Raw genomic sequence first — 23,077 nt, 5'->3', positions numbered from 1 at the left:
GAGGCTGGATTCAGTGCTATCTCTGAAGTCCTGTAATCCAGGCTAAGTCTTCACACTGCCTGCCTCACCTCCACAAGAAAAGGGTTTGGTCCAGAGCGTGATACAGCAAATTAGTCATAGTGTACATTCAGACACACAGTGGATGGGTGCCAGTGTGCTAACAGCTAAGCATAACTAGTAGACATGCAATTCAAATAATTCATATTATAGTCAATACAACAGTTGGCACAAACAATATAGGTGGGACTATGGCTAGTGTCACACCTTTTAAGAATATTTCAATATTTGTTTTATTAAATCATCTTAGAAGCCTTTAAATCATTTTTGAAAGTATTTTTTATATAGCAGGCATATTCAAATACATGAAAAATAAAAATATGCTGTTTCATGATTTCATAAAAGAGCACCACATAATAAATATATACCAGAAATACAATCATTGTTTTAGCCACATAAGTACTGTAATTAATAAATTGTATAAACGTACAACTTGCCTCAATTTTCCCTTAAAAATGTATCTTCACTATATACTTGACTCTTGTCTAAATGAGTGTTTTTTTAATATATTTACTTCTTTAAAGAACAGCTAAAGCATTTGGTTAACATAATTCCCTCAAAAATGGTGGTGATGGCGCAGTGGATAAGACACATGCCTTTGGTGTGAGAGACCCGGGCTCGAATCCACTGTGAGACACCAATGTGTCCCTGAGCAAGACACTTAACCCCTAGTTGCACCAGAGGCTTTTGACCTCTGAAATATAGCAATTGTAAGTCGCTTTGGATAAAAGCGTCAGCTAAATGAATAAATGTAAATGTAAAAACAGGGTTTTGAAATGTGCGACAACTAGCCCCTGTCTGTCCTTTTGTACAGTAGATATTCCACACGGTATAACCTTTGAAAAAAAAAAAAAAGTTTGACTTTTATCCACTGGTGAACTATATCCAAGCAGTATATAACTTTGAAGTATTTGGCTGATGGCGAGACATGGGAAGGTGTCCCATTACAGACATGGAAAGGCTAACGGCCAGTGCACATGGTAAATGAGCAGGAACGAGGAGAGAGTGCTGGGACACTTTAATTTCCACTGACATATTGTGCTTCATGTACAGTCTGAATGGCTCCATAAAGAAAGTGTAATGATGGTCCAGGACCCTGGCCAAATAGCTGACATGCACGGCTTCCCTGGTCAGCTCAGCACCGGGTTTGATCCGTTTCATTACACCAGTCATTCAAATAACGGGCAGCTATGGGAGCTCTGGTAAAGCTGCAACTAATACACATGCCAAAGTCTACATCATAGTGGTTCACTCTCTCTCTCTCTCTCTCTCTCTGTCTGCTTAGTATGCACAGGTGTTCAAGGCTGAGAAAGTAAACATATAAATCTTTTTTATAACATACTATAATAAAATAGATATTAAAAAACTATTTTAAAATTTCATAGCCTAATTTACAAAACAAAAACAAAAAATCTCTATTTTCTCTCTAGTAAATTAAATAATGTTATATAATACTAATAAATACTACTACTATACTGATAATAACACCAACAAATAAAACAGTTATATAATATTCTAAATATAATAATTTTCAAAAATGCACAAATGCAAAATAAAACAAATTCACAAACACATTAAGCATGTTCTAATATGTTTTAGATCATATCTGAGATAAAGCGACCGACACCTATGATAGGATCGCACAATCTACATTTGAAATAACAATTTTCACACCGGTTCGTAAAAACGGCATTAAAGCTTGTCTACCGAGATCGGAACAGAACAATAGCTCCTTATTCTCTTTTAGATGAATGCATGGCAAGGAGAGAGAGGCGCGATAAATCGGCCACCCCTGCTCTTGTCTCGCTTCAAAAGAATCTGTTAGAGAGAGAGAGAGGGAGAGGGAGAAAAAAAGCAGGGAGCAAGACCCCCACGATGTAGTTCCAGCCAATTGCATTCCAGAGAAGTGACCATGGCTGGAGATAAACAATGCACAATAGATCACGCTCCTCAAAAGGTATAAAAGAAAGGCAGATGCCGCAGCAATAAGGCAGTAGCAGGGGGAAAGAAATAATCCGTGTTTCTCCAGCAATTCCGAAAAGCATCGTTGTTTAAATCCTTTTTTTCAGGATAACCCTGTGCAGTGTACGCTGTAACAATCTGCATGTGACGGGAAAGAGGAACACCTCTCTCTCTCTCTCTCCCTATGTGAGGTTGCCAGGCTCACCCTCTTCCAAACCAAAGCCAGAGCCAAAATCGCTTTAAATTGTTCCTCACTGTCGCAAACAAAAAAAACATTTAACACTCACCCATTGTGCGGGGACTGATCTCTCAACCACTCTAGCACCCCGTCAACACAAGCCCAGATATCCTTCCACAGATATGTAAACAGCCCACTAAGATTTCTTTGTTTGGATTTCGAAGCTGGGTAGGTTTGCCTTTGCTGCGCTTGCTTTTACAGCTTAGAAGCAGGTGGATGACAAAACATCAATCTCTCCAGGCACAATGTGTAGCACGTACGCATGACACTCTACACAAGCAATATACAATCACACACTTCAATATAGGGCTCTCAGCTGTAATGATATGTGTTTGCTTAAAGGCAGCCTTACTGAATATTAGAGGATTTTTGGACAAAGAAAACACTGTGCATTACACTGAAAGATGTAATGAAAGTGGAATCTGCATCCACAATATGAGTATGGCAGAAAGTGACAAGAGCATGGGAAAGTTATCACATTCTATTCACACTATATATGAAAGATATGTGCTATAGTCTGTTTGAGAAAAAATAAATGTTTAGGAGGAATGGTTGGAGTGTTGCCACAAAGGAAACCTGTCAGAGAACAACTGAAATGTGGGGGATTGAGGCTGTCACACCATTTACTCCAATGAAAATTTCTCAGAATCAGTTTCCGTATAACACCATAATCCTGGCAACAAGTATAGAGCTAAACTCTGCAGGACAGTGGCCCTCCAGGACCGAGTTTGGACACCACTGCCTTAGGGTTTCACATGGATGATTTTATTATGTAGGCTAGTTAAATTAATAATCTAAAATATCTGTTTTATATAGCCTTTTTTAATCTTATTTTGCCCCCTCCTCATCAAAAGAAAAAAAAAACTATTGAACATAGCCTACAGTTCTTGAAACTTTTGGAATCACAAAATGAATCGCGATTAGGCTATTTTAATTAACAAACATTCCCAGTTTTTGAAAAAGAAAAGAAAACAAGCATGCGTCATAATTACAGAAGAAATAGGCTACATACAATTTATTGAGCCTTCGAAAAATGAGTCCATCAAATCAAACAGGTAAACCACTGCCTTAACCGGCGACATACTTTAATGTAACGTTAACAGCAACCAAAAACAACCAAACGGGAACGTTGTGTGGAGGTAACGCTACAGTGCAACCACAGGAGAACGTTTTAGGGCCCTTCCACACCTACCTTGTTTGGTCCGGACTTTCGGAATTTTCAGTTTGGTCCGAATCAAAATTACAGGTGTGAAACCTCCCCCGGACCACGGTCCGGACCAAACAGACGAAATTTGCTCCGACGAAAAGAGGTCAGGGCTGCCAACTCTCACGCATTGAGCGTGAGACACACGCAATTGACCCAATTCTCACGCTCTCACGCCACACCCCCGATTTCTCACGCTTAAGTGTCAACCCGGTAGGTAAAATGCCTGAAAGATGAGTTTATCTATATATCTACCTGTTGAGCCACTCGCGATCGACTAGTTATACCGCAAATTAGTTAAATATCCCGTAATCTAGAGTAAAGATATTGTGCTCCAAACCGCGCGCACGGCAGAGGTAAGCGAGCGAGAGACCCCCCCGTTGGAGTAGTCTCAAGCCAAGCTAAACTCAAAAGTTGGCAGCCCTGAGAGGTAGTCTCGGTCCGGATCAAACTGATCAAAGATTTGGTTCGTTTCTAGTGTGAAATAATTTCATGGTTCGGACTTTCAGACCTTTTACAGGAAGTTCCAGTGGTTCCCGCATAGCCGAAAAAACAGAAGGTGGCAGGAAAAATGAGCCGTGGTAGCACATGGGGAGAGGAGGAGACGAGGTTTTTAATTGAAGTATGGTCTGATGACATAATAAGAAGTCAACTGGAAAAAACGCACAAAAATGCAGACACTTTCCAAATACAGTTGCAACGATATGCGTCTGTTCATTCATGTTGTCAAAGTTACCCGCCAAATTGACAACACGCTGACGTCAGACGCACGTCCGTTTACAAACCAATCAATGTCAAGATGCAGCCAACATAGATGATGACGACAGACCGCAAGTATGTCACGTAATGTTCTTTAGTGCGCTCGCATAATTGCAGTGTGAAACCAAACCAAAACTTTCTGAAAGTATACAATGTATCAAAACGTGAACTTTGGTTCGGACCTTGGTGCGGACTTTCAGGTGTGAAAACGGCCTTAGTTGGTTGGTTCCCTTAACGTTTAGGGAACGTTGTAACTCTGAGGGAACGTTCCCTAAACGTTAGTTTTTGGTTTGGTTCAAACTAACCTTTAGAGAACCATAAACTAACATTCCCTAAACGTTCTGTGTTAGTGGAGGTTTCAGGAAATAGCAAGTGTAAAAATAAATGTGAAATACAAATTACATTCATGAATCAGCTCAATGTAAAAGGTAACACAAAAACATCGAACGATTTCCATAAATATAGTAACCACTACAGTGCTATATGACTTTATAGCATTTAAAACATATGACAACTTGCCCCTACCTGGAAATATTATTGTCCTGAACACTCTTAAGCTAGATCAGTTAAAAAATACCTTCATTAGTTCACTCTCGTCTAATGTATGCCAATGGGAGGTTATTGTGTTCACTTAACGTTAACTAACAGATAACGTTAGGCTACAACACAATTACGACAATACTGGAATTGTATTAGAACACAAATCGTACAACAAAGTATTTAGTGCGGAAAAATGCTGCTACTACAATGACGAAGTGTCAGGCAGTACAAAAGAGGGGCGTGTTGACCTACCTGTTACGCTTTCACTAGTTTGCACATTTTTGATTGTCTTTAATTGAAGGGAGCTAAACATCCGTCAAGTGATTAAGTAATCCTAAACTTCATATATTGGACAATAAAACTTTTACTTTACAAGATGTTGAGAGATTATATAATTATGACAATATAATATTATTATGCTACTACATTTGTTTATTCAAATCCTAAATGTTCAAAGACAACCAGTCTTATTTTGGTTAAATTCGTTTGCAAATGTGTTCAAATAAAGTTTGGTCATTCAAACTTTATGACGTCAGTGACGCTCGAGCCTTTCCGCGGGAAGTTACTTTCGGTGCAGTGCATCACAACAACAACAGCGGAAGAAGCTCCTGATAGCAGCGATTGACTGCTTTCTGCACAAAAAGCTTCTGTCTGTGTTTATATGATTAAGTGTACTATCGAGACATCTGAGTGTTTAGCTAGCGGTTTATAGTCATCCTGTGATTTGACGTATTTATTTTTCATCATGAGCTGTTTGCTGATGAGAGAAAGCCCTAGGATCATTGCGCTTAATAAGGAGAAGACGGTTTATGACGGGTTCATCACAGTGTTGGTAAGGAAAGTTTCACAGCTCAAAGCTTCACAGTCTTTAACTAAGTGTGAATATACGTTTACAGTGTGAATATGTTATGCCATGTGAATCGCATAACAGGAGTTGAACCGATTGTCACAAGTGTCACATTTTTCTTATCATTTAATCTTTGACAGGAAAAAGACTTCAGGATAAGAATATCTCTACCCCCTGATCATCAGATGAAACAGGCAAAGTATGATTGTAATAATATGGTTTATTTGATGAGTGCATTATTTATTTAAATACCCAAGAATACCAACACAATGTAATATTACAAATGTAAATATATAACAAATGTAAAGAACATTGGACCAGATACAAGACATGGTCATATGTTTTATGTAAAAAAAAAAAAAAAATATATATATATATATATATTTTGTCTTTGATTGTTTTGCAGATTACATTGTTGCTGGCAAATGAAACGGCTACTTCATGGTTATCAACATATTGTGAAGCAGGTACAATAAATCAAAGGCAAATTGTTTTGCAGCTATTTCTCATCATTCAAGAAATACGTCTTAATTAACACATAATGTTTGTCGAGGGGAGAAAAAAAATCATTTTCCATGTGCCTATAGGGTGAAAAGATTAGATTTATGATTTGCCCTGCCTAGATTTATGCAGTACCCTAACTAGTTAAAGTTCATTATTTTCTTATGAATTTAAAATTATTAAAAATTAACTCTAATGGTCACTCTCATTAGTCAAATGACAGGTGCTGGTTTTGCTATTCTGTATGTAGTAGTTTAATCAAAACATTTGAATTGCATTTTTTTTTTTTTTTTTACAGAGATTACAGCATTCAACTAGTTTGATGGATTTTATCCTGGAACTAAGAACAGTATTGGTAAGTATCGCTAAAATATTGCATGTTTTATCCCTGGAGTTGAACATTACCATATTCATGTTGATAAATGTTATACATGATGTAATGTTTAGCATCATATTACCATAATAAGCACATGAGTCCCGCAGAATGAATAAATTATTCTCATTATGAACTTGTCTATTATCAGGAAGTGGCGTTGAAGAGCCAACCAGGATGTCAGTCCTTCTCACCACCTCAGTATTATTCCCAGCTGATAACCGAGATGGAGATCTTAGGATGGGATAAGTATGATATTTCTAGTGAACTAGTGCTTTTCTCGACTTGCATTCCATTGTGTTTTCTTATAATTGCATATAGGACAAATCCTTTGCATTACTGTAAGGACATAAATGCCGCGTACTGTCGTCAACTTTTCATGAAAACATTGTGTCAAATTTCTCACTTTGTAACTGAGGAGGCTAATGTGGTGTCTGTCAGCCATGTTTCAAGCTGTGATTTCACTAGGGTTCTCATTTTCCACTTTCTATTAATGTCCAAAGATATAATTATGATATTAGCAAATGCAAATTGGTCTAATTGGAGACCCACTCTCAAGTTTAATGGAGAAATGTAGGCTGAAAAGTTAGGCTGGAAATAAGGTGCACATTTCAGACCTGAATTGCGGTCAGAAGTATTATACACAAGCGCTATCTATAAATGCACTTGAGATTAATTAAGATCCTTAATTCGTGTCTCTGTTAATAGCCTCAAGTCCGGCACAGTTGCGGACCCTGATTGGTTTAGATTGGTTTAGGAAGGGGGAAGTGCCGCAGAACCTGGTCATTTTAATGAGTTTTAGTTGCCTTGAAGAAGCCACATTTACTGTTAATTACTGTATAGATGGGGTCAGGTCTGTTCTCCCCTCTTATCCCCAGAATAGTTCAAAAGAGTCAGATATTTAGGAAATTACAAAACATCAGCCTCCGGCTGCTTTATAGTGCATTTTAAGTGTGCTATTTGAAGTATCGCAGCAAAGCGTTAGGTCATAAGAAAATGAAAGTTGAATATTTTGACTTTGATCCCAGTTTGCTCCCACTTTACTGTGAGATATTGCATTTGGTCTGACATTGTCATCTGAAACTGCTCAGATTTTTTTTAGACAATTGGTGCATAGGTGCCATGGTGAGAGGTTGTCACACCTTCCACATGTATGAGAGAGAAGCGCTGGGCTTCTCGCTGTGGTCTTTTAACACCCCGCCAAGATAATGACACCTGAGCAGGTTTCCTATTGGCTGGTCTTCTCACCATCTTAAAACTCATGATCCCTGGTGGCACCTGTGAGAATGGAATATCTGTACTATTTTCAGCAGCTGGCTTTTTGCATATCTGGAAAGTTGTGATGAGAAGTCTTCCCAAAAAGTGGCCTTGGCGGTATTACAGTTTATGTTTTCCCCCTTACTATCCCGATTTCTTTGTTTTTTTGTTTTTGTACGGCTTTATGCTTTCATCTATGGCCTGTTTGTATGCAAACATGCCAAATGTTCCTTTCGCCATTTATGAGGGGAGCTGATTTTCTAGTTGCAAATGTAATGCTCTCATCAATCCTCCCAGCAAGACGTCGAGCCGTCAAGCTGTTTCAATCAACTGAGGTGAACGCCAGCAAGGCCTGATACTGTGGCGGGAGATCCCTGTAGAATGCAGAGTGGCTGAATGAGGTTCCAGCTCTGTAAAGAGATCTCAATTTCGAGGAAATGAATGATTGGTGTGATTTTGTGCCAAAAGCTCACGTAATTGAATGTGATGCAAAAGATTCATCCCATTGCTTCATGGGTTGTGAGAGAAACAGACTGAGCATTGAGATCACTTTGAACAGTAGAACAGATAAATCAAGTGTGTTTGCAGGTAGATCTGTAAGAACTGCAAACAGTATTTACAAATGTAAAGCCATTTATATATATTTTTTTAAAGTTGATAGCTCATGCGCATTACTACTTTTCACTTTAATTTCTAATTAAAATGGGGGGGATCCCCCTCAAAATTTAATCAAAAGTGAGAAATAGGATTGTGGGCCGTGCACATGTTTGAGTACATGAGTTAGTAAAAAATCTGTTGTGTTAAAGGGTTAGTTTACCTACAAATGAAATTTCTGTCATTAATTACCCACCCTCATGTCATTCCAAACCCGTAAGACAAATTAAGATGTTTTTGACGAAATCCGATAGCTTTCTGACCCTTAGTGTTAGACAGCAACCCAATTACCATTTTCAAGCCCCAGAAAGGTAGTAAAGAGTGACATCGTTGAAATAGTCCATGTGACTACAGTGGTTCAACCTTAATTTTATGAAGCGAGGAGAAACTAAAATAATGACTTATTTAACAGTTTATTCTCTTCCGCGTCGGTCTTTGATGCTGTACACGTTGTAAAACCAGTGCAGCGCTTCCTGGTTCTACGTCAGAACGCCGGCTCAGTATTGGCCAGATGTTGCGTCACGTGAACAGCGTTGTAGACTGACACAGAAGAGAAGAAAATGTTGAATAAAGTTTTTTTGCGCACAAAATGTACTATCCTCGCTTCAAAAACTTAGGCTCAAGCCCAATTGTAACTCTGTTTTAAGGGCCATGGGGTACACTCGAAAACAAGGGGTAGGGGCAAGGGGTGAATTGGGATTGAGCCTTAAGGTTGAACCACTGTAGTCACATGGACTATTACAATGATGACTTGACTACCTTTCTGGGCCTTGAATGTGGTAAGTGCTTTGTTGTCTATAGGGAGTCAGAAAGCTCTCAGATTTCATCAAAAATATCTTAATTTGTGTTCCGAAGATGAACGAAGGTCTTACAGGTTTGGAACGACATGAGGGTGAGTAATCAACAACATAATTTTCATTTAATGTACAGTGAGTATATTCTGCTGTAATAGCAGAAGAGAGTGTGAGCCAACGAAATGTGTCAAAGTTCTTCAAGAGTTTTTATGTGGATTTAAGTGCTGAAGGACAGAATGTGGATATGTGATCCTGTAGTTTCTGCCGATGGGAACACTCAGAGCAAAGTGTGCATGTATAAACTAACCACGATATGCTGTGTTACACGACTCGTAAATAAGCTGCTGAAATACGAGTGTGTCGTGAAGTGCTGGGATTTTAGCAATAAATCTGTGGTCGCCTTAGTTGATTTTCAGCACTGTTTGCTGGGAGAGAGGATTGTATACACATCTGTGGAGCATGAATGACAAAAATCACATATCCCGGTTATGTTTTTACGTACAACAAATATTCACTGTTGATCTGTCTGACGTGTGTTGTATGTGGTCTAATGTGGGATGCTATTGATCTGTCTTGGCAGGCTGCTCTTCATCGATGCAGAGTTCCGCACACTCAAGATGAAGGCAGAGGATTCTGCTGGTCGTCAGCACGCTGTTACAATCAAACTCAAGTCTAAGGTGAAGCCAAGGGTCAAGCCCTGTTTTATAATGTGATTTTGGTAAAACTTTATTTTTATATTTGTATCCTTGTTAGGCCTGTTCACACCGGGACGAATTTCGCGCGCGATACTCGCCGACGTTTAACGCCTCGTGATTAAACAAAGGGTGTCAATGTGAGTGTGCACACCGACGCGACAAACGCAGCGCGTAAAAGTGTCATTTTTTTAAAAAACGCCTCGGGTTCGTTTTTTTAGTTTGACGCGCTGCATCGAAAAAACTACCCGACCAATGAGATTAGCGCTTTTGCTCACGTGTCTGGAGCTTCTGAAGTTACAGTAAAACACAACTTGGGGGCGCTCAAACACAAAACGGTCTTGCCGAGCACACATACGTAACGGCGAAGAAGATATACGCCAAGTAGCGTACAGTACACTGCCGAGAAGAAGATGAGGAAGATGCAAGCCAAGATAAATGTAGAGCTGCTGGTCTCGTTGGTGTCGGAACATAAGGAACTGTATGACAAACGTGAGAGCGACTACAAAAATATTGATAAAAAGAGAACTGTTATGGAGTGGTATTACTGAGCAAATGGGCCTTGATGGTGAGTTTAATTGTCTTTCATGTACATAGGCTTGTAACTTTTTCCAACATTTTCTGTTATTTCTGGGATATTTCTGTTTTACATTAAGCTCCATCTAATGTCAGGGAATGAATCTGCATGTTCACTCGGCTCATTGTCAGCGAAAATTGCTTGGGTGTGAACACAAAAAACGCGTGCGAATAACGCGCGCCGATATTCGTCCCGGTGTGTACGGCCCTTTACATGTACTTAGGGCTTGACATTAACTCCCGCCAAATATGGGTGGATTTCAGCAGTAGCGTATAACGTGTATCAGAAATATCGATTTTTCAATGCATATCGATAGGCCTACTAAAATATCTGAAAATCTTGCAGTACTCATTTTCCGCAGAACAGAGACAAAATACCAGCTGCACTTTCTCGCTCTCTCATTTCTCCGACAGAGAGTTGACACACAAACCTGCCTCCCCTCACACACTCATTTAATTTGCTACGGATGAATATTGTTGGTGGTACAGGGCTTAAATTCCGGTATGGGATTTCGTGTATTACGTCTAATTTTACTCATTCCTGCAGATTTTGTTTGCCCACACCCAAATTTTGCGCACATAAAGCCGCCTCTTATTACTGCTTATTACACTTAAACAGTCAAGTGCACACAAAATAATGTCAAAATGCCGGCTTTGGCGAGTATACAGGCCACAGGTTGTATTTTACTATGCCAAAAAACAAATTATAAAAAAACTAAAAGCTTACAGGAAAAATCAGTTATTAATATTTTGTTGACTCTGTTGATTTTCTCTTGTGTTCATAATTTCTTTGTATGACAGCCTGGTCAAAAATGATGTCTGCACAATTTGTCATGTTTCATTGCATTATAACAAATAAAACAACTGACTCCAAGCACAACTACAAAATATGCTTACAAAGTGTTTAACAAATGTTTAGTAATATTTGGATAAAGGATGATATCACTGACATCACTTTTGACCTCTACAGTATACATTTCCATTTAAAAGTTTGGGTCAGTAAGATTATTAAAAACAATTGGGCCAGAAGTAACATATGCTCACCAAGGCTTTATTTATTATTAAATAAATACAGTAAAAACTGAAATGTTGTGAAATATTACATATATATATATTAGGGCTGGGTAAAAAATATCGATTTCTCGATTTTAATCGATTCTCATTTTTACGAATCGATATCGATTCGCATCCCAAGAATCGATTAGGCTAGTCATCCTGTTTTCAGTTGATGAATGAATAGAACATTGTAGTGTGCATCCCATCCAATAAATCGCAATAATCTTTGTGTTTTGTTACTATTCATATGAAACAAAGTCTCAGATTTCAAATTACGTCCATTTTCTTACGAAATTCACTGCGCTGTGTCGTGAGATCGCTCTGGCACAGCTCAGCTCAAGAGAACCAGCAGCGCGGAGCACAGAGCACATGATTTTCTTTATCCGCCTTAATAATACCAGTTACAGCGCGACATAAACATGAATGAGCATCTGAAAGTGTGTTAAAAGATAGAGTACATCTTATCGAAATCCGTATCATGTTACATGGAATCGCTCAATCAGTGTTTCAACCGTGGACAGGCGTCAGTGAAACATCTTGCAAACAATGTCATGTAACGTCACATTTTCCTCCGAAAAAACATATCCAGTGACCATAAACTCCTTTTTAATGTTCTTCAATATTTGATGCATGTTTGAATAAATCTGGCAAGTTTTTATGACAGCCACCATTTAAATGTTTATTTTTCAAATAACTTTATTATTAACCTATAAAGATAAATAAAAGTGTAATTTAAGTGTTTGTATACAAATCAGTTAATGTTTACCTTCAATGTTATAGTAGGCTAATGAAGCCTATAGGCTACAACTGACTCCCATAGTTTAGCCTACAGGATTAGTTAAGAGATTTGTTTTCCTTGAGAATTTGCCATGTATTGTAGCCTATCTGATATCCAAAATAATCAATATTGAATCGAAATCGAATCGAATTGAAAGCTTGTGAATCGAAATCGAATTGAATTGTAAAATTTGTGTCAATACCCAGCCCTAATATATATATATATATATTATAAATTTTAAAATCAAACTGGAGTAATGGCTGCTGAAAATTCAGCTTTGCCCTCACATGAATACATTACAGTATCACATGATCCTTCAGCATTTCAAAATGCTGAATTGCTGCTCAAGAATAATTTCTTATTATGATCCATTTTGAAACGAGTTTCAATATTTTTTGTGGAAACCAATAAGTTTTTCATTCATTTGATGAACATTTCAAAGGAAAAACATTTATTTGAAATAAATATCTGACCTTTTGTTTGTGGTAGGTCAGGGGTTAGAATATGCAGTTTGTACAGTATAAAAATCATTATGTCTTTGGAAACCCAGTGTGTGTGTCTGTGTGCGACTGCGCATGTGTGTTTGTAAATATGACGTAACTGAGCCACATTTTTAATAAAAAAAAATCCCCCTTTTTTATTAAATGAGTTTGACATTAAGGTCTACAAAAAAGATAAAATAATTGTCTAAAATAATTTTGTCATGATGCAGATCTATACTTTTTGTGGGTCATAGATGCAAATGTACCAGGATAAGTTCACACAGCTTTCGGTATCTAGATCCTCAGTCTCTGCTGGACTGCAAAAGGAGCAGAACTTTGGTTTTAGTATCTAACTTTTAGCTGGTGGCACTAATGTGCTGTGACTGTAAGATTATGTTGAGAGATGGAGCCGTGAGATTGTGGCAGGGCCTAAAGGAAAGGCGAGAGAGTGTGCAGGGATGCGGTGGCATAGATAAGACCATGAGTGATCCTTATAAGGTGATTACAGGGGCCACAGAAGAAGCAGAAAATTGTGGCGTGTGAATAGTTTAGTCTGAGGGTCGGGCTGTGTGAGTGAGCTCTGTTTGGCATTGGAAGTGGAGACATGGTAGAGATGCCAGTGGCTCCTTGCGGACACTGCACGGGGTCCTGATGAGATTCAGCAGGGCGTGAGAAGCCCCCTGTGCCCACCTGCCCACCATCCTGCTGGGTGCTAAAAATAGCTGTGATCTACCCCCCTCACATCTGCTCATCCTCCTAGAGCCGGGCACCTCTCACAAGGCCCTGCGTCACCCAGCGCCAGCTTACTCAACAGGAGCCAGTAAAGGCATATCTGCTGCTGGTGTAAATGTGGGTTGTGGGGTCATACTCATAGTTGTTTTATTGGTTGTAGTGTGGAAATATATGTTAGAGAATTTAAGCTTAAAGAGGATGAATAAGTAAGGCCTTCAGGAGTGGACTCACCTAGTCTTTCAGCATGGAGAGTGGAAATGGGGTGTTGAAATATAAAATAATTTGTATTAATTTAAAAATGTATAAATTATTAATAATTAAAATAATTATTAATTTATTAATCCAATATCAATTATTAATATTATTTTAATTCTAATTGTATTAATTTATTATATAATTTTATATTAATAGTTTATATAATATACTCTATCGTTCAGTGTTTATATAGTATAATGTACAGTATACATGTCAGTAATTTTATTTATTTATTATTATTAGTTTTGTTGAAAGAAGTCTATTATGCTCACCAAGGCTGCATTTATTTGATTAAAATGTGTGTGTGTATATATATATATATATATATATATATATATATATATATATATATATATATATATATATATATATATATATATATATATATAATTAAAATATATGTTACTACTGTGATGGCAAAGCTGAATTTTCAGCAGCCATTACCAGTCTTCAGTGATATTACTCTTCATTCTAATATGCTGATTTAGTGCTCAAGAAACATTTCTTATTATCAAAGGTAAAAACAGTTGTGCTGCAGCTGAATATTTTTGTGGAAGCCGTGATGTATTTATATTTTTTAAGTCTTTGACGAATAGAAAGATCAAAAGAACAGCATTTATTTGAAATAGAAATCTTTTGTAACATTATTAATGTCTTTACTGTCATTTCTAACAACTAAAACGATCAAATCTAGTTATACATAATCTAAGCATGTTTTCTATACTGTATTTCACTGAATAAGAACAATGAAGGATACTTAATTATATATGTGTGTGTGTGTATGTGTATATATATATATATATATATATATATATATATATATATATATATAAAACACAATACAGTAATATAAAAATATAAAAACATTAATGCATATCTAAATTTTAACTTTTATACTTTAATGTTGAATAAATACTACACCAGACTTCCATTAACATTTTGAGTGATAAAAGCATCTGCTAAACCTTTTTACCATGTATACTGTTTTAAACCATGATTATCAATGTCTCCCTTTTTTTTTTTTTTACTCTCTTTTCAGTATCCAGCTGAGGCCCCGGAGTTTTCTGCCGATCTCCCTGTTCCATTGGTCATCACGTGGACCTCTCAGGTACATAGACTAAAATTACTTTATAACTTTTTGAACAGAATTATTATAACTGAATAGCGGATTTGTCTTTTTATCAAATGACCAAAATTGGCCTTTTTTTAAATAGCAATTAAAGTACAATGTTTTTAATTAACAAAGTTTTTTGGCATTTAAAGGTGTGTTTTTGTTGATGAAAGGTGTTCAGTTCCGCTGCCGCTTTGATGTTGCTTCCATAAAAAAAACAATAACTCCTCTCACAAAGGCTCAAACAGAGCCAAATAAACCGACAGGACAGCGATCTGGAAAGCTACATATGTTAGTGGCCTCTAATGAGCCTCGACGAGTTTCCTCTTACGTATAACAATTAAAAGCGAGAACGGAGACCCATTTTTCACTGTCGTTTTCTTTTTATCATCGTCCTCTGTTTTCGCCTCCTCCCCTGAAAAACAGGCTCCTCTTCAGTCATACGTTTGCTCCAATTACTTTGAGGTGGATGGAAGCGACTTGGCATATTGCACAGCAGTGGTGTGAGTTAGGGAGGGTTGTGCGTTGTGCTGGGTGAGGGATGGCAGTGGAACATGGCTCTCTGACAGAGAAGACCAGCTCAGCACACAGCAGCCTTCTGTCGGCCGAAGCCCTGCTGCGCTGCTGATGTCTTGATGCATCTCCTCTGTTCAGGGAAGAGAAAGGCCTGTCTCCCTGCCTCTCACGTACATTTGAATGAGTGATGATTACCTGCGCTGAACTGACTGTGTGTGTTTGTGGGAGAGTCGGTGAGTTTGTGAGTAATGTAGAATATGGATCAGGAGATTTGGCGGGGTATTCTCTTTGTTATGTGGCGAACACAGCAGTGCAAGTGTGTCTCAGTTGGATTTACACTCAACCAGCCGCCCGGACCCCACTCCTGGAGTACACAAAGAGAAACAATGCTCTCTGCATGAATTTTAACCCCTCAACCTATATCAAAAAAGTAAATACAATGCCTTTCAAAAGTTCAGGGTCGGTAAAGTCTTCTAATGCTTTTGGGAAAGCTTTATATGCTTTGCATGTATCTAATCCAAAATAAATTATGTATAAAATGTAATTGTGAAATTATTTTATTGTTTTCTATTTTCATATAGACAGTCATTATTAAATGCCTTTAATTGCATTTACAGTCACTTTTGTTACACTGAATACACAATATTTATTTTATCAAGCTATTTATAAGATATTGTATTCATAAGAGCTAACAATATTGACATTCTGCTAATTTAATGAGTAATATTATTATTATAGTTTTTTACTTCAAAATGCTGGAAATTAAAAATGTAAATTATTGCGATTTAATTATTGACAGTGCTAGTTTTATTCTATTGCTAAAGACTGTTCATTTGTTGTCAAAGGTATCCATTTATCAGCTATACTGAGAAACCAGAAGCCAAGCTTGTGGTATTTATCCATCATGATACAGTGATAATGGATTATTACCATAATCATGTACAGTTATGTTTATATTGTATTCCAAGGTACTGTACTTCACAGAATGTTAGTACTCACACTGTCACACTAAATTATTATGTAAATAGTTTAGCCCTGCATTGCTTCTTTGTGTAGTGGTTCCTTAACAATCACAATTATAGACCATGGGAATTAATGAACACATACTTTTTTGTGTGCAATTATTGATTTATTTACTTGACACTTGTTCACTAAATGACTGAAAATGCACCATTGAACATTATGAGGATGGACCTAATTGGGAGAGTTAACAGAACAGTAAGCATGCTGTCACCTCACTGGGGAGGAATCCATTGTGCCATTCCACATTTCGGGCACATCTCCAAGAGAAATTCAATTATGAGGACATCTCGTCTGCACCATATATTTAAATAAAAGCATAACTATAATCACACAACCGGCATTAATTGGGAAATAATTGCTGTGTCTTTGCACCTGTGCAATGCTAAATTGTTCGTGCTGTATTGGCACATCGACCCATCATATTTGTTTCATGGTCTCTCTCCTATATCAGAGTATTCGGTCCTCTGTGGCATCAGGGAAAGCTCATTCACATTAACATGTTCTTGCCTTAACAAAGAATTTCCCTAACCAATCCAGATTACTATGCTGTTTTTCTGATTTGGCTGTCTGCACATCCCTTGCCCTAGTGCTACTGTCTAAAAAACAGAAGTAATTTGATTTGTTTTGTTATGTTCAATTACCAGCTCTGGGTGTTTCATTCAGCTCTGCCTCTGTGCTCTCCAATTTAACATGTATGGAAATGTATCAGGGAATCAGGCACATAATCAACGTCAGCACACACAAATTATGAGACAAAAGAAAAACAGATGAGATCTTATCCTCTCAAATACAGCCAGTCCTGTCCCTCTTAAATCAGCTGAGATTGGTTGTATTATGTGGTTGATATATTACAATGGTTCAAAATTATTGTTGACAAATGCGATTTAACATCTCACAATCTAAAATCAAGCCAGTTTTCTCTCGGATCACCATAAAAGTACACAGATAAATAATAATACACTGTATGTGTACATATAGACTTGCTGTTTTTTTTTTGTTTGTTTTTTATTTTTATTTGTAGATCTAATCTTTATTTTTCGGGGTGGAGTAGGTTAATCAGCCTTTTTAGAATGCAGCTTTTTTGACTGACTACAGCAAGAGTTTTCAAACTTTCTCATGCCTATGACCCCCAAATATGATGAAGCCGTCTTTCTGAGGGACCCCCATCTGGGAATATAAAAGATGAGAAAAAATACTTTGTTTAAATAAAGAATCAAATGTATATAAAGTAAAGCAAAACAATAATATATATATATATATATATAGCAAAACAATAATATATATATATATATATATATATATATATATATATATATTATTGTTTTGCTTTACTGTATATACATTTGATTCTTTATTTATTGCATAAATATATTAATCTTTTATCTTATTTTATTCTAGCCTTTAAAATAAAGGATGGATTTTGTTTTTTATATATATATATATTTCTTATTGTTAAAAACTGTCCGTCAGTAGAATAATTATTACAATTAAACTCAATTAATCTGTTATTTTTGGTGTTTTTAATTAATTACAAATGTATATTATTGCATATTGCAATTTATATCTTTAAAGTAAAAATAATTATAAAATTATTATTAAGTCTTTTTTTTTCACTTTTCTCCTAAAACACTGGGCAAATTAAATTGACAAGATAATTAAATTATCTTTTCCGTAATTTAAATTGGGATGTAAACCTTCAGCGACGTTTGCAAACTTCATTTCGTAGAGTGGCATCATTTGGGATGTTCAATGTTTCAGTTCAGCTGGTGTCATCTCTTTCACACTAAATAAGCCTATTCATCTTAAACAGCACTAAAAATGCAGAGAGGATCTGGTGTCCAGACTAAAGCGTTTTGATTCTGGGCTGAGATTAGAGACCTTGAGTTGGCAGCTCGGTGTAAAGTGAGGAGTGTGGGTCTGAGGTCAGAGCGGCCTGGGCGACCTGTGCACCCCTCACTCTGACAGCGTGGAGTGAATCGGGGCCAAACTCCATCAGCTGTCAATCATCAGCTGTGATTAATGAGCGGTCATACTTAAACCATTAGCTTTACCTCACCACTGGACAGCTCCAAAGGAAACAGAGGCCTACTGTGTTTGTATATGTTAGAATTCAAGGAAGCCGTTATGCTGAACCGTAGATGGGTCGTCTGTGGTTCTCAGTGATCAAACGCTATCGCTGAATTTCTCTTGTTTGCTGATGTATGAGATTTGGTCTTTTCCTGTTCAGTCACTTTTTATATTTGATTTGTTCTTGGTTGGTGCTTTAATCAATGGTTTGTTGACAGGTCGTTGATGATGACTTGGAAAGACTTCAGTGGGAATGTTTCTTTTTTTCCTTTTCCTCCCCGAGTGTTGATGGCAGAGGGCTGAAGAGTTTATATAAAGCAGTGATATGAAACCAGACATGTGGACAGTATCAACATCTTCCATATGCAGAAGTGTTCAAGAGTTATTAAAGACAGCTCAGCCAATGTCAGAAAGAAAAAAACAATGTTGTTCCTGCATATCAAGAGTTGCATGAGAATTTAAAAGGATGCTATTTCTAGCATCTAGGCACTTCTGAGAGTACAACCGCTGACTGAGAGGCACCATGTCCAATCAAAGAAGTGTTTGTGGATTTTACTGTAAATTCAACATGCACGTCTAAATTTGATCAATACAATTTTACACCTACTTTAGATCATTTGCTTTAAGTTGGCATGAACTGAAATCTATTATATTTTTTTTCTAAATGCATTTTCTATCATCTATTTTCTAAATTCATGATATTAATCTTATTGTTAACAAATCATCCATGCCTGTTTATTTTATTTTAATTTTTTTAATTCTATTTTCTAATCAAAACTCCAGTGAAATGACAGACTTCCCTCCGGTGAAGTATGCTGGAGTTCTCCAATCATTAAGTCTGCTTAAACATTGATTGCAAGCTCACATTCAGATCCAACCAACAACCAATGGATAGAACTAAGTCCCTGGCCTACTTCTTTTTTTCTTCTTCTATAAGATGTTACACTCGGATGGATGTCGCTATACTAAAGAAAATATTTGTCAATACCTCTGTTCCATTGCAACTTTAAACTGGAAATTCTGTTATCTACCCACCCTTATGTCGTTCTTTTTTCCCCCCTGTAGAGCAAAACATCAGACCTGTTTTTTTTTTCCTTACAATGAAAATTCATCATTGGCTATTGGCTAAATTTTGGTTTACGCTGGTTAACAATTTGGTTAAGTCCGCCTAGGACCTCAGTGAGTAGCCATTTTTCCATAATGCCTGTTCAAACAAAAACATTTAATAAGTATGAAAAGTGTAACGACGAATCATTTGAACATTTCCATATGGTACAGATTTAGCTAGCCGATTAAGTGATAATTTCATAAAAGAGGTGAAATAAAAGTGGTCAAATTTACAGTTGTTTGGCGAATTTTCGCAGCCGAACTTAAGTCATTTCAATTGAAAAATCCACATGACCTGGAGTTTCGCATGAAGGCGAAAGATTTCCATACACAAATTCCACAATGGGTTCAAGTTGGTCACTCAAATTTGCACAATGACCAACAAAATGCTGCTTGGTTTGAAAGTTAATCTTGTGTGAGCAACACTATTGACAATAGACAATGGGCCTTTTTTGCCTGTGAATTTTCACCAACATGTTAATGGGACCACAACTTAACGGTATTCTTGCAAAGCCTAAACTAACTTAAAAAAACAACTAATATTTTATTCCACAATGACAGAATTTTCAGTTTAGTTTGAACTGTCCCTTTAAATGAAGTCAAAAACCAACTCTCAAGCAGGAAAAATACATTTGAAACTAATGTATTGCCCTTTCTTCTATACCCAGAGCACCTTGGCCGTTGTCCACAGTCAGTTCCTGATAAACGTTGAGGCTCTGTCTGAGTTCTGGTCGGTTCTGGATGAGATAGATGAGCAGACGTGGGTGTTGGAACCAGAAAAACCCACAAAAGCAGACTCCATGAGAAGGATCGCCATCGGTAACATTACATTCTTATTACTACATTTGAATCTCATTATTTGCAGATCACAGTGCAGATCACTCCTGCCATCCATCCAACTAAGCCCATCAACAATGATTTCCTGTGATATTAAGCTGCCATATCGCTGTTCTTCCCTAGGAAACAATGTCTCAATAAAGGTACAAATTGACCCCAGACACCCCAAAATGCTGCCGGAGTGCTGTTTGCTCGGGGCTGAGCACGGTAGGCATTTTTCATATCTGCAAATCTCTGTTTATCTCCATACAGCTTTTATTACAGTTTCCTGCATGTGAGAGGCAGCTCGTGTGTGAGGAACTCGTGCCTCCCTCTCGTGCTCTTGTTTTTCAATTACCTCCGTACATAAGTGCACATGCTGTAAATGCTTTACTGCATTTAGACAGGGCCGCTACAGCTGGAGCGGCCGAGCTGACAGCCCGCAATATGTTTGCAGCGCGATGTGCTTTTAGATTTCGAGTGAGATGGTGCTGGAATGGAGGTCAGTTTGCACTATTTAAGCCGCCGTGATTGTTTCTTTAAATCCAAGGTCATGCTTGGCTGACAATGGCACACAGAACACATTGTCGGTTGCCTAGCAATGTTATTCATTGATATTAAATCCACACTTCAATAGTCAAGACGGTGGCAGTCGCGGACCCTCCGAGCGCGGGGTCAGACAGAAATATTGCTTTTTGCATTTACAAATGACAAACAGAGAGTGCGGCTATCACGTCCCTCCCAGATTGATCTCTCGGGTGGAACAGCCATGATGAGCGCGTTTTATTTGAATTATTTGAATATTTCCCTTTCTGTCAGACTGTTTGTCACAGTAGGAAATGTCCTGTTCTTTCGCCCGTGCTGCTGTGGCATTTCTACAAGAGAATAGAGATTAGAGGTAAGAAATGACGCGGCCGTGCATTGTCTGTCAGCGCTCTGCGATCAGGTGAGGAACGCTGAATGAGAGATGAGGTAGAGTTAATTGAAACTGCTCGGCTACATTAGGGGGGGTGAGCGCAGTTCTTGCCTTCATATACAACTCTCCCTCGGGCTTGTTTTTGCCATGCAGATTGATTGATATGATTTATGTTGATGGCATTTTTGTCCCCCAGTGCTTTGCAAACATTATGAAGTCCAGTGTGTATTGCTATTACAAAAACATAAATAAGTGTGTTTTGATAATGAATAATTAAAGATGTGACAGAACAGATAACAGCTTACTGTAGGGTCATCAACATACCAAGACTGTTAAAAAAAATAGTTTGACACTCTCTCTCTCTCTCTCTCTCTATATATATATATATATATCAACTTTTATTTTACAGTATTATTTTTTTTACAGTATTTTTTCTCAGCATTTCATACTTTCATTTAGCAAGGATCATTAAATTGATAAAAAGTTAGTAAAGACATTTAACGTTTAAAAAGATTCCATTTCAAATAAATGCTGTTCTTTTGAACTTTCTATTCAAAAATCCTGAAAAAAATTTATTCTGAAGGATCGTGTGACACAGAAGATAAAATAAATGCTAAATAATAAAAAATCTAACCGACCCCAAATTTCGGAACCGTTGTGCATATTTTTGGGAACTAAATTATTTCTATACTACTAAAATGATATAAAGACATTGTTAGATTTTTTCACCTATACTTTTGGCATATGTCACCACAAATCTGCTAATAATTTTAACTTTTGCTTGTATCTTTCAGTTGTCACTCCTTTACGGAATAAATTGAATGCCAATATACATTTATGGTAAGCAAACTTCTTTTCCAATTCATTTTTTTCCCAAGGAGGTTGAAAATGATTAATGAGAAATCAAAGTGGATGTTGCATATTTCAATGCAAATTTGCTATTTCATGTGCACGCCACAGACAGTTTACAGTTGATGTATGTATTACAGCATAAAATGAATCTGAAACCCCGTGGTGAGAATGTTTTGGCCCAGAACGTTGATTCTCAAAGTGATATCCTGGATTTTTTGGGCAGTAATCACTGAACTGTATTCATTATACCATCATGACTTGACTGTATGTGTTTAATTAGTGCATGAAGGACTGATTTCCTCCTCTCCTCATAGGAACCCGGACTGCAGTGTCCTACAGAATATGAAGGATGTGTTGGAGATAGAATTTCCATCGCCTACCACCCACGAAAAATCTGTACGTTGCATATTTTTGTCTCATACACTGCCACTTACAATTAGTTCCACAGCACCATCACATTTGAAGCTTGCAGTGTTCTTTTTTTTTTTCCCCACCTCCTTTTCTCTGTTTTTATCATCGGGAGAGGTGTGTACGGATTTCCTTTAATTGGGTTGTTTACAGATAAGATCATTACAATAACAAAGGTGGCAGAATCTTCGGCACCATCAAGAGCTGTTTAATCATAGCTCCGCCATTTATCTTTTTTCCTGTGTGCATTTTTTATGCTTTCTCTCTTTCAGCTCGCAGGTTGAAAGGCCGCAGTGTTTATTCATAGTCTGTACTGCAGATTAATGCTTGACCATCATTAACATTCTGAAGCGAGAAAAGTTTACTTGACCAGATGTTGAAATTTTTATCTTCCATCCTTTTAATGGATTGCTCAGGAAAAAAAAGAAAGGGGGAAAAACAACTAATTATCTAAACAGCAATATGCAAACCCGGACAGTGGAAGAGATGAGAGCAGAAGCACAG

General features: G+C 37.3%; 1 protein-coding gene across 1 annotated transcript in view; it reads left to right on the top strand.

The window, feature by feature from the left end:
- Positions 1-5,192: 5,192 nt before the first annotated feature.
- The window catches only part of fancl (FA complementation group L), a 20,385-nt gene continuing 2,500 nt past the window's right edge, over positions 5,193-23,077 (top strand). The window contains exons 1-11 of the mRNA XM_077236984.1: positions 5,193-5,592; positions 5,748-5,806; positions 6,014-6,074; positions 6,407-6,463; positions 6,633-6,730; positions 9,767-9,863; positions 14,797-14,865; positions 20,250-20,400; positions 20,542-20,625; positions 22,108-22,153; positions 22,480-22,561. Of these exons, the coding sequence (XP_077093099.1) occupies positions 5,506-5,592; positions 5,748-5,806; positions 6,014-6,074; positions 6,407-6,463; positions 6,633-6,730; positions 9,767-9,863; positions 14,797-14,865; positions 20,250-20,400; positions 20,542-20,625; positions 22,108-22,153; positions 22,480-22,561 (891 nt within the window). The 5' untranslated portion in view covers positions 5,193-5,505. The remainder of the gene's footprint in view (positions 5,593-5,747; positions 5,807-6,013; positions 6,075-6,406; positions 6,464-6,632; positions 6,731-9,766; positions 9,864-14,796; positions 14,866-20,249; positions 20,401-20,541; positions 20,626-22,107; positions 22,154-22,479; positions 22,562-23,077) is intronic.

This window comes from Siphateles boraxobius, unplaced genomic scaffold (assembly GCF_051911475.1).
Source record: "Siphateles boraxobius isolate OS27281-9 unplaced genomic scaffold, OSU_SipBor_1 20, whole genome shotgun sequence".
NCBI classification, from domain to species: domain Eukaryota; kingdom Metazoa; phylum Chordata; class Actinopteri; order Cypriniformes; family Leuciscidae; genus Siphateles; species Siphateles boraxobius.
The sequence above is the reverse complement of the archived record's forward strand: the minus strand, read 5'-3'. Positions and strand labels throughout refer to the sequence as shown.